The sequence below is a fragment of the Prionailurus viverrinus genome, chromosome B2 (assembly GCF_022837055.1).
Source record: "Prionailurus viverrinus isolate Anna chromosome B2, UM_Priviv_1.0, whole genome shotgun sequence".
NCBI lineage: Eukaryota > Metazoa > Chordata > Mammalia > Carnivora > Felidae > Prionailurus > Prionailurus viverrinus.
In genome coordinates this window covers 32,492,703-32,508,357 of record NC_062565.1, presented here as the reverse complement: position 1 = coordinate 32,508,357, position 15,655 = coordinate 32,492,703, and the positions used below count along the sequence as shown (strand labels likewise).

General features: G+C 57.9%; 1 protein-coding gene across 6 annotated transcripts in view; it reads right to left on the bottom strand.

Annotated features, from left to right (window-relative positions):
- The window catches only part of ITPR3 (inositol 1,4,5-trisphosphate receptor type 3), a 68,173-nt gene that overhangs the window by 15,173 nt on the left and 37,345 nt on the right, over positions 1-15,655 (bottom strand). For all 6 annotated transcript variants that reach the window (XR_007152093.1, XR_007152092.1, XM_047858268.1 and 3 more), the window contains exons 14-33: positions 15,091-15,232; positions 13,454-13,615; positions 12,723-12,895; positions 12,019-12,138; positions 11,483-11,665; positions 10,329-10,580; positions 10,093-10,237; positions 9,371-9,512; positions 8,718-8,917; positions 7,361-7,490; positions 6,780-6,837; positions 5,509-5,674; positions 4,374-4,538; positions 4,216-4,290; positions 3,665-3,790; positions 2,889-3,011; positions 2,612-2,812; positions 1,404-1,655; positions 1,007-1,132; positions 745-870 (exon numbers count right to left, since the gene is read on the bottom strand). Coding sequence is in view for 4 of the 6 variants with exons in the window: in XM_047858268.1 (XP_047714224.1) it covers positions 745-870; positions 1,007-1,132; positions 1,404-1,655; positions 2,612-2,812; positions 2,889-3,011; positions 3,665-3,790; positions 4,216-4,290; positions 4,374-4,538; positions 5,509-5,674; positions 6,780-6,837; positions 7,361-7,490; positions 8,718-8,917; positions 9,371-9,512; positions 10,093-10,237; positions 10,329-10,580; positions 11,483-11,665; positions 12,019-12,138; positions 12,723-12,895; positions 13,454-13,615; positions 15,091-15,232 (3,067 nt within the window). In the remaining 2 variants the exon portion in view is untranslated. The remainder of the gene's footprint in view (positions 1-744; positions 871-1,006; positions 1,133-1,403; positions 1,656-2,611; positions 2,813-2,888; positions 3,012-3,664; positions 3,791-4,215; positions 4,291-4,373; positions 4,539-5,508; positions 5,675-6,779; positions 6,838-7,360; positions 7,491-8,717; positions 8,918-9,370; positions 9,513-10,092; positions 10,238-10,328; positions 10,581-11,482; positions 11,666-12,018; positions 12,139-12,722; positions 12,896-13,453; positions 13,616-15,090; positions 15,233-15,655) is intronic.

The following is a 15,655-nucleotide window of genomic DNA, read 5'->3' as shown; positions in this document are numbered from 1 at the left end:
GGCGCAAACATATGTGTGTCAAAACAAACCCACCCATGCTGAGACCAGGACCTGCTCCACCCTCAGTCCATCTATAGGTAGCCCCTTTCTTGGTCACTTGTGTGTCCATCCATTGTTGCTTTAGGATTTAGGTATTGTCATAGGCTCCCTCCTAATGGGAACCTGCCTCTCTTTCCTTCAAGAGGCTCTGGGCTATGACATCTGAGAATCTGGGAATCGATTAAGGGGCCATGACTCTTCCAGTGATTTAAGACAAACTCCCGTTCGCTAGCCTAGAACTTTTTTGCTGATACAGGTAAGTAAGACTTCAAAAGGCTGTCTATTTCAGTCCTAGGGGCACCTGATCAATTAAGCCAAACACCAAAGATCTCTGTACATCGGACCCTCTGGATTACTGCTCTGACTCTGCTGTCCACTGAGGTAGGCATGACCATCTTGTCTTTGGGGAGTAAGTGCTGCCAGCTGCCCCCCGCCACCCTGGGATCCGTCATACCTAGTGAATTTACGAATTCCTGTTCTAGGGTACTGCTCCCACTGCAATTCCTGACCCGCAGAAATTACAGAAGAATAAATGTTTGTTGTTTTAAACTGCTAAGGTCTAGGGTGATTTGTTACACAGCATATGCAATTAACACACTTGTATACGTCCTTCTGCTACATCTTTATGTGCCACGAGCAAACAGGAATATATATCCTCTTTTCCCTCTTCGCTACACAAAAGCTGTGCGGGCAAGAGCGGCTCACCTGCAGGGAGGTGCTGTTCTCCGAGAACGGAGAGCTGAAGAAGGCGTTGATGGTGTCCAGCACGACAGTCAGCACATACTTCTCCAGGGTGGGGTCAGCCAGGCGCTTCTCACGCTTACTGCAGACCTGGGGTGGGAGAGAGAGATGCCTGGGGGGCCCCACCGCTCCTGCCCCCCGCCCCGAAGGCTGCCGGGGCTCCCACCCACGCCTCTGTCCAGCACAGCGCACCCACAGGCCCACGCCCCACCCCCCGGGGACAGACCCGAGCCATGTCCAGGGTGAAGTTCTCAAAGAGTGTCCAGATGTGGTTGCTGGTGTAGATCTCCTTCATCTCCACCTCTGTGTCCACGTAGCAGTGATTCACGAAGTTCACGTAGGCCATTTTCACCTGCACAGCCCAGAGCAAGGTCAGGGGCGCTAGCAAGGCCGCCGGCCCAGGCTCTCCCTCTCTGCACTCGGATTCTCCCCTGACCTCTCCGTTGCTCCTCTCCCCACACCCCTCCTGCCAGCCCCCATGTCTGCCACTCCCCCACTTCCCTCACCAACCTCTTCCTGCCCTGCCATGGCAAGACTGAAAGTCTGCCTAGGCCTGGCTCTACCCTTCCCCCACCCCGGCCATCCCCACCCACCCCAGCCACCTCTCCCAGTCCCCAGAGGACCTCGGTGATGCAGTCCTCGTGTGTCACCACAGACACCACGTCTTCCAGGGGCAGCAGGGAGGTGCACTTGATCTCAGTGTAGACGTTCTTGCCCTCGGCACAGGCAGCCAGCAGGTCCACCAGGGAGATGTGATACATGAGGGGGCTGTGGTCCTCCACACCATCCCGGGCAGCCTTCATCATGTCCAGCAGGTGGGCCAGTGAGGCCTTGTCATTGTAGAACACGACCACGTCGTCACCTGCATTGGTCAGCTGAAGGCAGGAGGGGTACCCCATCAGACCCCCTGAGTCCAGCAGGCCCTAGGTTTACCCGAGAGAGATGAGGACTCTGACCTCAGCCCTCACCTGACATTCAGGCAAAACCCCCCCCCTGCCTGGCCCTCGAGGCCATAGGCTAATGTTTCAGGCCCTCTGCCATCAGGGCCGAACCCTGGACCCAGAAAGTGCCCCCCTCCTCCCCTAAGGAAAGAAGTCCCACTCAGGCATGTTTCAGAGGTGCCTCCTCCAGGAAGCCCTTGCGAATCCCACCCCTGCCTGGCTCACCCCCCCCTACCCCCACCAGTGCTCCCACAGTGTGTAATTTAAAGGCTCACAGAGCACATGCTGCGTCCTCTCGTGTCAGCAATTATGTTATTCACAGTAATATAATAACAGCAACTCATAATTCGCATCGCACAGCACTTCCAGCACAGGGCGTCTCGTTTATTAGGTCCCTCATCTCACTTCACCGGGCTCCTTTCTCCCCTGCCCCCACACCATGCGGTAAGAGGCTCCAGGGCAGAGTCCACGTCTGTTCCAGATGTAGACTCAGCCCTCGACCCTTCATACCTTCAGGTAACGGGCCTACTGTGTACCCACGATGTGCCCGATGCTGGGGCCCGTGTACGAAGGATGTGGTCCCCCGCCCTGAGCTCACACCCCAGTGCCTTCCCCCACGTGCACAGAACAGGTGCTTCATGATTTTTAAGTACATGATAATAGGAGGATAAACAAAGGAACGCGTGTTTGAGCTCTTTCAGGCCTGTTGTCTGAGTTCTACTAGACCGGCCTCTTTGACCTTAGTTTTCCCTCCTCCTTCCAGCACCCTCAGCGTTCCTCTCGTGACCCCACTGTCTGACTCCTCCAACTCCGGGTCCTGCCTCCTGAGCGCTCCCCTCTCTGTGGCCACCACCCATGAGTTCCCATGCGCCCCTCGGCCTCGTCCTCACCTCCGTCATGATCATGTCCTGGCACTTCTTGACGTACTTGCCCTCGGCCTTGATGACGGTGTGCAGGAAGTCCAGATACTGAACGTGCCGCCCGTGCGTGGCCAGCAGGTGCACGAAGTGCTGCAACACGGGCTCGCTGATTTCAGAGCACAGCTGGTAGTTGTTCAGGAAGATGTGCTGCATGGTCTCTGCCTCCAGGAGCTAGCGGGGAGGGCATCCGTCAGAAAGGGGGATCTGGGCCCCGCTCCACCCAGCCGCCTTCACCTGGCGTCCTTACCCCCGGTGTGAGGAAGAGGTGCAGGTGCTTATGCAGCAGGGCCTGGTTGCCGGGATTCCCCGCGCAGAACTTCTGCAGGAACTGGTGCGTGTACCGCAGGATCTCCATCATCTTGGCATCACCCTGGGCACGGAGAGGGGAGGAACGAGGTGAGGCCGGGCCTGGTGTCTGCGCTCAACGGGTGTGGGGGCAGATCGGGGCTCGGGATTGGGACCACAAGGAGGCCAGGTTCAAGGTGAAAGCTGGGCCTCCAGGTCAGGACAAGGAAATGTGTGAGGGGCTGAGGGTCAGCGGCTGAGGCGAGGCTGGAGCGGGGAAGCAAGGCTGAGGGGTCAGGGTCAGGTGAACGCTGGGATGGTGTCAGGCTCAAGAGTCACTGTGAGGCTTGAGACATATCAAGATCAAGGTCGGTCAAGGGGAGGTGTGGGCGTCAAAGGTTGAAATGAGGCTCAATTTGGAGTCAGGGACCAGGTCGGGGTAGGAGGGCAGAGCGAGGGCAGGGTGTGGAATCCAAGTCAGGGGTCAGTATGAGGGGTCATGGGTCAGGGGTCAGCCTGTGCTGACATCATGGGTCAAGGGGAGACCGGGGTCACATGGACCAAGGGGAGGCTGGCCAAAGGTTACAGTGAAGCTGAGATTATCAGGATGAAGCCAGAGAGGAAAACAGAAGCTGGGGTCGGGGTCAAGAGTCAGGGTTAGGTTAGCATCAGGGGTTAGGGTGCGGTTTGGGTTAGACTGGGGTTCAGGGTGAAGCTGCCCGGGGGATGAGAGGTCACCTTGTCATAGGGGATCTGCAGCAGGTCCAGCATGACCTTGTGGGCGTCCATGTTCTTGAGCAGCCTCTGCTGCTTCTTCCTCATCTGCTCCCCAACACCGCACATCTTGTTCAGCCGCTCCAGGATCTGGGGAGGGTGGGGGGTGAGCCCAGAGCCCCTCCCCTCCTCCTCAAGCTCCCCCTCCACCCAGGGCCCCGCTCAGGCTGGTCGGAGTCCCCGGCCAACCCCAGCCAAGTCCCAGCTCACGCTGGGGACAGGAAGGGGGAAGGAGGCCGCGGTCACGGAGTCAGATCACTGCAACGAGGCAGGGAAGCACTAAAAACCCAATCCCACCCATAAAAGTAAATAGAACAATATGACTGTGAAATGGAATTTCATTAAATTCCTTCAGGTTTAAAATAATGCCATCTGGACTTCGGCAGGGCTGTTTTTAATGCACAGGAAAAGCCAGAGGATGTCAATTTTGAGGACCGGTGGCCGGCAGAGTGGGGAGGCGGGAGAGGCCAGGCCCCAGAGCCTCCAGGGGGTCCTCGGGGCCCCCAGCCACTCACGCCCTTGACGATCTGGTAGTTCTCACTGCTCTTCTCCCCAGGTGGGTGCAGAAAGCCCTCCTCGTCTGTGGGCCGCTGCGGACACAGGGAATGGGGGTCAGCCAGGCCCCACCCTCGCTGGAAGCCCTGTCTCCCCAGCTCCCCACGACCTCACTCACCTCCTTCTTGTCTTTGGTAGCACCTGCCTCCACCTCCTCGCCCTTGCTGCTGCCCTTCTTGTCGACCCACAGCTCTGACTTCTCGACCATGGTCCGCAGCCGGTCCAGCTCTGACTTGATCACCTTGTAGTTCTCCACATCCTGAGCTGAGATCAGCAGCTGCACCTGCAGGTTGAAGGCAGGCTTGCCTGGTGAGACGGGTGCCCCCAGGTCCACCGCCTCGCAAAGAACCCCGGTGCCTGATGCCCTGGCCTCTGGTCCTGGCATCTCCATTCTGCCTCTGCTCCCACTCAATGTGTATGGCCCTGCCATAGTCCACCACCTCCAGGAAGCCTTCCCTGATGGCCGAAGGCCTCCCTGCACTCCTTGGCATGAGCTGCCCCATCACCTGGCTTCAGCGACTCATTGACTTGTGCTGCCAAGGCCTGTCACTTGGTCACTCGGACCCCAAATGCAGGACAAAGCATCCTGGCATCACTGAATGCTGGCTGAAAGAGGGATCTGAACCTCGGCTCCCACTTCGCTCGCTCTGGTCAGTGGGTAAGGAGGGAAAGCTTCCTGGGCCTCAATGTCCCTCTAAAAAAACAGGAGAGTAGTAACCACGTTGCCAGGGCTGCCCCGAGAATTCCATTAACATGAGGCCAAGGCTCAGTGTCTGGCACACCCTCGCTAAATGCCAGTCCCGTTTCCCAGGGAGCTGTCAAGACCACACGACATGGCGAGGACACAACCAGTCACCTTAGTGAGGGCTGACTGCACGCCGGGCGTGATTTGAAGCACTTAGCAAACGTGCACGTGGTGTAGTTTGTTAAACTATGAAGTGCCATCCACATCATAAAAAGTGACAGGCCTTGAGTCAGGCTGAGAGGGAATAAAGATGGCCCAAGACTTGGCCTTCACCTTTAAGGAGCTCAGCAAGGCCAAGAACCCCAGAGAAGCATCTTGAACTTCCCCTGAGCTGTGAGCATCTACCTCACAGTTAACCCCCCGGTGCCCAGCACAGGCCAGCGCCCGGCCAGCGCACCTGCCTGCTCGGTGCCGGGGCCAGGTGATCCTCTGGCCACCCCCCCGGGGAAGCCCCTTTGGGCCTCCTTCCCCCTCCCCAAGGGCAAGGGGGCTCAGACAGGAGCAGCACCTGCTTGAAGGTGTGCATGGCCTCCTGGCGCTGGCTGAAATGCTTGAAGAGCAACTGAAGGGCCCCCGAGACCAGCGGTGCGTAGTCGTGCATGCTGAGGTGGATAAGCACCCGTAGGAACATGCGGCCGCCCTCGTCGTCCACCTCCAGCATGCTGCTTGTCTTCCTGCAGCACAGGCGAGGGGAACGGGCGGCCCGTGAGCTCCCTGCCAGCCGAAGGGAAAAGCGTGCTCCCCGCCCCCCCCTCGGCAGAGGCAGCGCCCAGTGCAATACTTGCTGAAAGCAGTGATGGTTGCTCACCAGTTTGTAAACAGCCACCGCCCTGAGCTCCCTGAGTGATCCCCGGGTTCCCTTTGATTAAGCAGCCGAAGCGGCGACTCTTCACACGGGACCCACAGACACCCCCCAGGGACTCGCAGAGATCGGCCGGGGCCGTGGACAGAGGGCGGGCAAAATCCACGGCTTTGGTTTTACCAACCTCTAACTAAAGATGCAGCATTTCCTTCAGTGAGAAAAAAAATCAGCACTACCTGTGATTCGGTCACCACTACAAATCACAGATGTTTTCACATCACCTTATGGGTGTTACAGAAATCGCAAAATGCCAGGTACGTTCATTGCCACTTGGAAATCGTGGTACTAATTATAGCCCTGGCCCAGTTTGTTATCTAATGTGTTAATAAAAAGGCCCATATCTAACTGGCATGTCTAATTTGTTTTCTTCAATATTTTGATAGCTGTATCTCAAAGCACTTGCTTTCCTTTGTAATTCACGTGCTTTATTTTATGAATTTAAAAATGCCATGCTGAGCAGGGGTCCAAAGGCTTCGCTAGATCCCAAGAGTGTGGCGTGGAAATGGTTAGGAGCCCCCAACCCCCAGGAGGAGCCCTCCCTCTCCAGCCCTCTGTACAGCGGGCTATCCCCCCACCTCCCCCTGCTCCCCTCCAGCTACCTGGTCCAAATCCCAATGCACAAACAGGAGCACAACAGCCCTGGGTGAGGGCAGGGGAATGACCAAGATGACACTAAGGTCCAAGCGGCCCCTATATCATTGGGGCTGGGGAGGCCTGACAGGGCAAACGCACAAAGCCAAGGAGACCCCCGCCGCAGAGCCCGGCAAGGGGCTGCGGGGAGTATGACCCAGGAGGAGGGGCCAGCCCCAGCCCTGGGAAACCCAGCCTTGGAGACCCCAAGAGGGGGGTTCTCACACCGTTGTCAGCATCACCCACCGAACCCCTCACACAACCCCCCACGTCAACTCTGGCCTCACCCTACTCCAAACATGGCCTCCGCCTGCTCCCCGATGCGATCCAGGTTCATGTTGGCAGCTGTGGGGAGCAAGAGTAGGCAGATGGGGGCAGGTGGCCGGTCCGTGCCCAGGAAAGATGAGGATCACAGGGGGAGGGAGCAGGCAGGTCCCCAAACCACCTCGTTCCCTCCACTTGTTGGGTAGCAGCCCCACCTGCATGCTCCTTCTCAGAGCAGCCCCACCGCCCTGCAGGGGTAAGCAGGGTTCTGAGCTGGGCATCCGGAGACCTGGGTCCTGGTCTGGTTCAGCCTCTGACTGGCTGTGACCTGAGGCAAGTCCCTGCCCCTCTATATGGGCCTCAGTTTTTCCATTTGGGAAATAGAGAGGATGATCTCTGCCTTTGCCTCTTACCGTGGCAAATAAATGAGATACTAGGGAGGAAAGGCCTTTGCAGGTTGGGAAACAGAGGCAGGGCTGGGGATCCAGCCCCAAGGTCTCCCTCAGCCTCCACCCCACTGATGTGTACCCCTGGGCGAGTCACATAGCCTCAGTCTGAAGGCGGGGGAAGGCAGGGGTGGGGAAGGCAGCAGTGGGGGGCTCACTTGTGGAGTCGAAGGCCGGGGCTGTGCCGTCGGCCCCGCTGTCCTGCATGGGAAACACCTCCACAAACTCCTTCTTGAAGACAGACAGCAGGTAGGAGATGCGGTAATCCAGGCGGACATTGAGGATGAACTGGAGAAGTGGGGAGGGACGGGGTGGTGATTGGACTGAGGTCGGAGGGCCAATTGTGCCCCGGGGGTGGGGGGAAGGTGGTACCCTGAATGAGCTCTAGCACTTGGGTATCTCAGCATAGACGTTCCAGATGCTCCAGCATTATCACAACCTAAAAAATCAAGACTCCTCTCCCCAGGGAGGTCCAGGGTACCCTCTCCTCCACTCTTGACCCAGTGATGAGGGATGACACCTCCTCTCCAAATTAGGCAGAGACACCCCCTGCCCCGTCCCAGCCCACTCAGGCCCTCCTTCCCAGGCAAGATACTGACAGGAAACAGAAGGAAGTTCCCCAGGCCCAGAGGCCAACCCTCATCCTCCAATCTTGCTCTGCCTGGGGCTGGCGGGGGGGGGGGGGGGGGGGGGAGGGGCAGGCGGGTGGAGAATTGAAGACTGAAGGGGAGCAGGAGAGGCCACTGTGGGGCGAGGGGTGAGGACACAAGGTTTGAGGACACCCTTGACTGGCCTCTATCCTTATGGGGCACAGAGAGCTTCTGGCCATACCCCAGAACACAGATCTGGAAGCCCTTAGCCCCTAGATGAATCAGAATCCCCCTCCTCTGACTCCCCTCCTCTGACTCCCCTGACCAGGCCTTGCCCAGATTGGGTCCCCATGGAGGTCACTGTATTACCCTTCCCGTCCTCTGCTGACAGTAAGGCAAAAGCAAGCAACCACTCCTTGGGATCCTACCAGCCCCTTCTCCAAGTGTTACTAGGGGGTCTCAGACAAGACTCAGAGCAGGAAAGACTATATCTGCCTCACCAGGAAACGGCTCTTAAGACTCTAGCTCTGCTTCAGAATCTCTGTGTGATGGCGGGAAAGTTCCCTCCCCCCTTTTCCTTTCCTCATCTGTACAATGGAGGGACGGAGCTAGGTCTTGGTGCACTCCAGAATCACCTGGGGGGCTTGTCACAGCACAGGCCGTGGGCCTGCCTCAGAGGCTTCTGATCCGTAGGTCTGGGGTGGGGCCCGAGAACATGCATTTCTGAGTTCCCTGGTGAGGCTGAGGTTGCTGGTCCAAGGACCACACTTTGAGAACCACTGGGCTACACAGCCGATCACTATGGAGCCCTCCAGTGCTGGATCTTATAATCTGAGTGGGAGTTCACCCCACCAACCTTCCTGTCCCAGGCTCCCCTCTCCTGCCCTATTCCCAACACCTCCCACCACTGTTCTGGCCCAGCCACCTGCAAGATTTCCAGGATCTTCAGCTTGGTCTCCATCACCACAATGTCTTCATTGTCCTCAAACTTGCTTCGGTCCAGTGGCTCAGTGGCACCAGAGCCAGCAGGCAGGCTGGGGGCGCCAAAGACAGACTGCTTTCGGCTTAGCACCATGGTGGACATCATGTGGCCCACACCCTGGATGGACCGCCGCACGTTCTTGCCTGCGGAGTGGGAAGCACATGGGGATCACAGGGGGCGCACAGCAGGACCCCTCGGTCTGACTCTGTCTCTGTCAGCTGCAGGGCTAACCCAGAAAGCCTTCCTGGGGGAGGTGAGCTTTAAGCCAAATCTGGGCAAAGAAGGGATGGCCAGGACAAAGGCGGCTATCTGACAATAGATGGCAGGGCTGTTCTCCCCCACCTTCCCCATCTGATAGGGGGCCCCTCAGGCAGGGCCTGTGTGTCTCCCCTCCTCCCTCATCATCTCCCCTCAAGACCAAGATGCCTTGGAAGGCAACGCCCCCAGGCCCCGGGGTCTCCACAGAGCCTGGACAGGAGCCCCTCTGGTCCAGCAGAGGCCAGGAGGCAGGCTGCACAGGGTGTTGATCAGAGGACTTCTGGCACTAGGAGGAGATGGAGAACGCCAGGGGTGGGGGTCTGGCCACAAAGCCTCACCGCCTGAGTCATCATAGGCCTGCAGCATGGCCGGGGGCCCCTGCACGCAGTCGATGATGCCCAACAGAGTGCGAGTGAGCCGCAGCAGCTCACTGAAGCTGTAGAAGCCGAAGTAGATGAGATTGTGCGCCAGGCTGACCACCTGCGGGAGGAGGAGGCGGGGCCGAGGTGAGTGGGGCGGGGCCGAAGTGGGTGGGGCGGGGCCTCGTGAAGGGCGGGGCCAGGGCGGGAAGGTAGGGCCGAGCAGGTGTAATGAGGGTGTGACTAAGTTCTTGGGTAAAGGCAGGATCTCAGGGAGCCTGGACACAGCCACCCTTGTGCCCTAGTGGGCTGATAAGGAAGTGAGGCCTACAAGGAAGAATACTGTGCGGGGGGGGGGGGGGGGGGGGGGGTGGAGGGGAGGCGGGGGGGGGGGGGGATAGAGCGGAAATGCAGGAAGGTGGGGCGGTAGCTCCCCACAGGCACCTATGAGCCAGGTGGGGCTGAAGGGGTGCGTGGACGAGGGGGAGCCAGCCCTCTCCCAGGTAGCAGAGGGAGAAGCCTCCCACTTGGGGAATCCCACTGGTCCACGCAGTCTCCCTGAACTGGCTGGGGCACTGAGGAAAGGTGGGGGTCATGGAGCCCCCAACGCACCCCAGGGGGCAACTGAGGCCTAGTGAGGAACCCCCCCGCCAGAGCCCCCCGCCAAGCACCAGCCCCCCCACCCCCCCTGCCCAGCCAACCTCAAAGGTGAGCTTGTTCTTCTCCTCATTGGCAAAGGGCACGGCCTCGCTGACCACATTGTTGAGGTAGTCCTCCACGAAGTCCATAGTGCTGGCAAACTTGTTCTTCTTGTCGTCTCGAGAGGCGTTTAGGTTGGAATCATAGCTGGGGGGCGGAGGCAGTGAGGCATGAGGGTCCGAGAGATCCTCCCACCCCAGCCTCGCTCGCCTGGCCCACCCTCCCCTACCCATCTCACTCCTTGATGGTGATGGCTGTGGGGATCTCAGTCCAGAGGCGGGCGAACTTGACAGGCGTGACCAGCTCCTGGGGGTCCCTGTCCACGTGCACGTGCAGCATCAGGTGGCAGAAGGAGGCGCGTAGGTCAAAGGGCAGCATTTCGTCTGCCATACACAGGAAGATCAGGTCAACACCCAGCTGCTGGGAGATCTCGTCGATGGCCAGGTACTGGCGGTCCAGGCACATGCGGGCAAAGAGCTTCAGCTGGTACCTGCAGGGAGGGCAGGGCGGAGGGTGAGGACACGGCAGGTGGGGGCCAGCGAGGGCTCCTAGCAGTTGGACCTGAGCAGGTTGAGAACTTAGGAAAGTGGCAACGGGACGTAGGTCAAACCAGGCATCTGCCCACATAATAGGAAGGACACAATTCTGAGTGAGCACGGTGAAAGGGAAAACAGCCTGGAGTTTTGCGTATTTGCAGCTCTCCCCGCTCCTTGCTGAGGAGGAAAGGAGGAAAGCACTTCCTGGCTCAGCCAGCCCAGGTCTTCACAGGGAAGAGGGCTGGCTGAGTGACGGGCTGGGAGAGGAAGGGGAGGGAAGTGTGGTAGGGGGACCAGCCTGGGCAGAGCGGGGGGTGCAGGGTGTGAGCCCGGGATGTGAGAGCTACAGAAATGGCGGCTGCAGGCGACACTGCTCTGCTCCAGGGTGGCGGCACGCCCTCGGCTTCCTGCTCAGAGCCCTGCGTTAACCTGCCGTGGGCCCTGGTGACAGATGGCCCACCACTAAGGATGTGTGAGCTTGAGCAAGTTCTTTTACCTCTCTGTGCTGTCGCTCTAACTTCGAGGGTGACAATAGTCACAGGGTTATGGTGGGGCATCAGTGAGCGGCCAGGTCACTTTGAACAGTGCCTGGTACATGGCCCGCATTTGATACGTGTTACCCAGTATCTCATTTTCTAAATAAATACGTTTGGAGACAGGTTTCGGTTTCTTTCAGGCCCGGTCACTGTGCTGAGCTCTTTAGCTACACAGTTGCCCTCACTCGGCCTCCCTGAGGAAGGCTGCAAGGCTGCTGGGGCTCATCCCCCAGCAGGGACTGGCTGAAGGCCTTCCGAGAAGGCCCAAGGGCACAGGTGGCACGGCACGAAGCAGGGGAAGGAGCTGGCCCCGGACGCACCTGTAGTAGCTGAGCACGTTCTCGTCGTGGGCATTGCCAGCCCGCGCCTCCTGGGCCAGCTGCCTCACGCTCTTCTCGTGGTGCTCGTTATTCTTGTCGGTCCAAGTGAGCCACACCTCCTCCTCTGAGTACTCGATGCTCAGGTACTCGTGGGACTGGGCCATCTCCTTCACTGGCCGCAGCCTGCAAACCAGGGCCACCCATCACAGGGAGCAGGGGGCTGGGGCCGGACTCCGTGCCCACAGCCCTCCCCGAGCATGCCCAGCCACACGGACCCCTCCTGGAGCTTGGCTGAATGCCAGCTCAGACAACTTCCTCAGGCCACGCCCTTCTCAAGGACAAAGGATCCGGCTCATTCCCCTAGGCCTCCTTCCTCACGTAGCGCCAGCACAGGGCTGGGCACCCAGCAGGCAAGGGCACATGTCTGCGACCGCGAGGGTGTCAGTTCTAGCGGACAGGGCCCAGGCTCCAAGGCGGCTGAGGAGCAGGGCAAGGCGGAGCCCTGGATGTGGGCAGGAGGCAGCGCAATGGCTCACTCAGTCTGGATGAGAATGTCACTGTTCTTGGGGTCCAGCACACATTTGCAGATGAGCTCTTGGGTGACAGGGATGGCGATGTGGTTGGACACACACAGGTCAGAGAGGTAGTCCAGGAACCTGGGGTGGTGACAGCAAGGAGGGCCAGGGGGCTCAGAGGCTGGTCCCTGGTGGGGATAAAGCCCAACGTCCTCCTTCCCCAGCGGACGGCACCAGCTCCCTAAAACCGGTTTACTGCTTCTGCTCCTACCCCAAAGCTTGGGGTATGGGCACGATGGACTCCCAGCTGCCCAAGGAGAAACAGTCATGGGCATCACCCTGATCACCCTGGGCAGGTGGGGGGAGGGTAGCTGGGGGCCCAAGGGGTCAGGGTAAAGGAGGCACAAGGACAGGAGTGATATTCAAAATATTTAACAACTGGTTCAATACGGGCACTGACTTTGTCACCAGAGAAGGGTCTTGGGCCTTCTGCTATACCAGGCATTGACCCTCTTGTTGTTAGATTGGGCCCAATTTGGGAGGGGTCCCAGAGAGGGGCAGCAGAGGCCAGGGTCTCAGAGAGGTGGCAATTTACCAATGGAGGCAATAGTTTTTCACTATTTGTAATGAGCAGCCGCAGCGGACTCTGTGCCCCCGGAGGACTGGGAAGGAGAAGGGCATAGGTGCAGTGAGAGGGTGGGGAGTAGGGGGGTGGGCGGGCTCACCTGGGCTCCCTGTTCTTCCGTACGAGGCTGACGAAGGTCTCTACCTCGGTCTTGGTGATGTGCTTCTCCAGGAGCTTGCGGTTGTTGTGCAGGAGGGCAGTGATGGTGTCTTCTGCCAGGATGTCATAGCCGATCTGAGACTGCATCATCCCGAACTGCTTGGCGATGTGCTCCTGGGGAACAGACGGGCTGAGTCGTGGGGAGCCCGGCTCTGCTCCAGCACCCCACCCTAGCCCTGGAGACAGGGGTCCCTCCCACAGGCGGGGGACCCCGACCCTAGCAAGGTGGCAGTCTGGGAGAGGAAACTGGCACCGGGCAGAAGAGTAGGTTTACGTAATCTAGTTCAGCTCCCAGCCTGTCTCCCTACCAGAGTGAAGCCTCCGCAGGGGAGGAAATTATCGGGCAGGACCGGCTACATAATTTGTGGGGCCCCGTGCAAAAACGAAATAGCAGGACCCTTCTTCAAAATTTGAGAATTTCAAGATGGCAACCGCACAGCATTAAAGCCAGCTCGAGGTCCTTCTCTGCACACCCATGAAGCTGGCCGGGTCGCCTGGTTCCCTACGGTATCCCCAGGGCCTAAAACGGTGCCTGTCATGCAGCATGTGCGTGCCTCAGAAAATATTTGCTGAACGAACAAAAGCAGGAGTGAGCAAGAGAGCAAGCCAGTGAGCAGGTGCGTGGGGAGACCCCCGGGGCCAGGAAGGCTCAGGCCAGGGCGAGCAGCGCACCTGGTTCTTACGGTAATCCTCCTGGGAATGCCGCAGCACCCGGTAGCAGAGGCGGAACATGTGTTGGTAGGGGGCATTCTTCTGGTCTGACAGCTCCTCCAGCCGCACCAGGGGGCCCTCACCCCCCTTGTCACGGAAAGGGGCCTTCAGAATGCCAAAGATCTGGAAGGGCAGAGAGAATGAGGAGGGATCCCCCTATACCTGCCTGCAACCCTCATTATCCCAGAAACCCTCAGCCCCAAACTCACTCTGCCCCAAAGCCACACCACCATGAACCCCAAAGCTTATTTTAAGCTGGACTGAGACCTCCAAGCCCCCATCAAGGGCCCCTCTTCCAGCTCTCACCCCCTTCTCCTGGCCAGGATTCCAATGCTGGCCTAAGCCCACCCGTCCCCACATGACTAATCCCAGCTCAGATCCTGGACCAGGCTCAGCGTCTGAGGGAAGAGCTCAGGGCTGCCACAGCTCAGGGGTCTGAGGTTAAGAGAAAAGGCAGGTCAGGCCGGTGTGGCCAGAGGTCTCCATCTCTGGTCTCAGTAATGTGCTTCTCCAGGAGCTTGTGGTTATTGTGGAGGGCGGACACAGCCTGCCTCATCAAAACAATGTTAATGTAATTTAAAAACTTTTAAAGGCAGGGATTGGGTGAGGGTTCTGTTCTAGAACAGAAACCAAAGAAATGCAACCATATGGAATGAGAAAACCTTCATTGGATCCTGCTTCAAAAGAAACAACAACAAAAAAAAACCTTTAAAAGAACATTTTGGGTGAAAAGTAGGGAAACTTGATATGGATTGGGCACTATTACCAATTTTCTTAGGTGTGATGACACTATTGTGTTTATCCCAGGAGATGCACACTGGAAAACTTAGGGGTGAGGTGCGCCCTGTTTGGAAACGCATGGGTGGAGGGACAGATGTATAGATGCATGGTTACGTAAAGCCAAACTGGCAAAATGGTAACAAGTGCATTCAGGCAGTGGTTGTAGTGTTCACTGCGCTATTCTTTCAGTACTTTCTCATATTTGAACATTTTCACAATAAAAATTTAGAAAGAATATTTAAAGTAATCTCCACACCCAATACGGGGCTCAAACCCACAACCTCGAGATCAAGAGTCGTGTGCTCCACTGGGTAAGTCGGGTGCCCCAGAGAAAAAAAATATTTTTAAAGCACAAGTTCTGGGGGCACCTGGCTGGCTCAATCAGTAGAGCATGGGACTCTTGATCTCGGGGTCATGAGTTCAAGCCCCATGTTGGGCATGGAGCCTACTTAAAAAAAAAAAAAAAGCACAAGTTCTAGACCCAACATCCTGAGTTCAAATCCTGGCCCTGCTGCTTCCTAGCTGCAAACTCTCGGTCAAGTTACTCCACCTATGCCTCAGTCTCCTCACGGGTAACATGGGGATGATAATAATACTACCTCCCCCAGGTGGAGAAGATCAACTGAGCCAAGGGCACTGGTATACGGTCAGTGCTCAACAAATACTCATTTTTGGAAAAGGGGTGACGAGAAGCTGCAGACACAGAAGGTCCACTGCAGATGGGAATGGCTCCTGTCCTGGACACCCGGCCCGGTCCCCAAGGCCACTGCAGGTCCCAGACGGGGTCCGCCCCATTCCCCACGCCTGTGCACAGGCACCTGTTTGAGGATGTTCTGCTCGCGCATCAGCTTCTGCCGTTCCCGGTTGGGCTTGGTAACCATGATGTCCAGCACATTCTGCCCATTGTTGGGCACATCGCTGACGAAGAACACCAGGTCCTCCAGCAGCTGGATGACAAACCTTCACAAAGGGACGCCAGGGATGACAAGCGTGAGGCACCGACCCTGGGAAACACCCCTGGGACACACCCGTCACATGTCCTTCATGGGCAACCAGCCCTGCCTGCAATACGCTCTCATCGAGTCACCCGCCCACCCTGCTGGCCAAAGCACAGAGCCCATCATCAGCCTTCAACTTCTCTCCCCAGCTTCATGGCTCTCAAAATGGCTCTCAAAACACACTCCTCGCCCCACCCGCCCTGGATTCCAAAGTGCCCCCAAGACAAAGAATCTCATTACACTTCAGTCTGGAAAGGAACAACTGGGCACAAGGCAGGGTGTTTGATGTGAAGGGCTCCGCATTTCTGTCCTGGCCCCACCACTGATTAGCTGTGTGACCATGGACAAGTCTCTTAACCTCTCTGAGCCTCAACCCATCATCAGG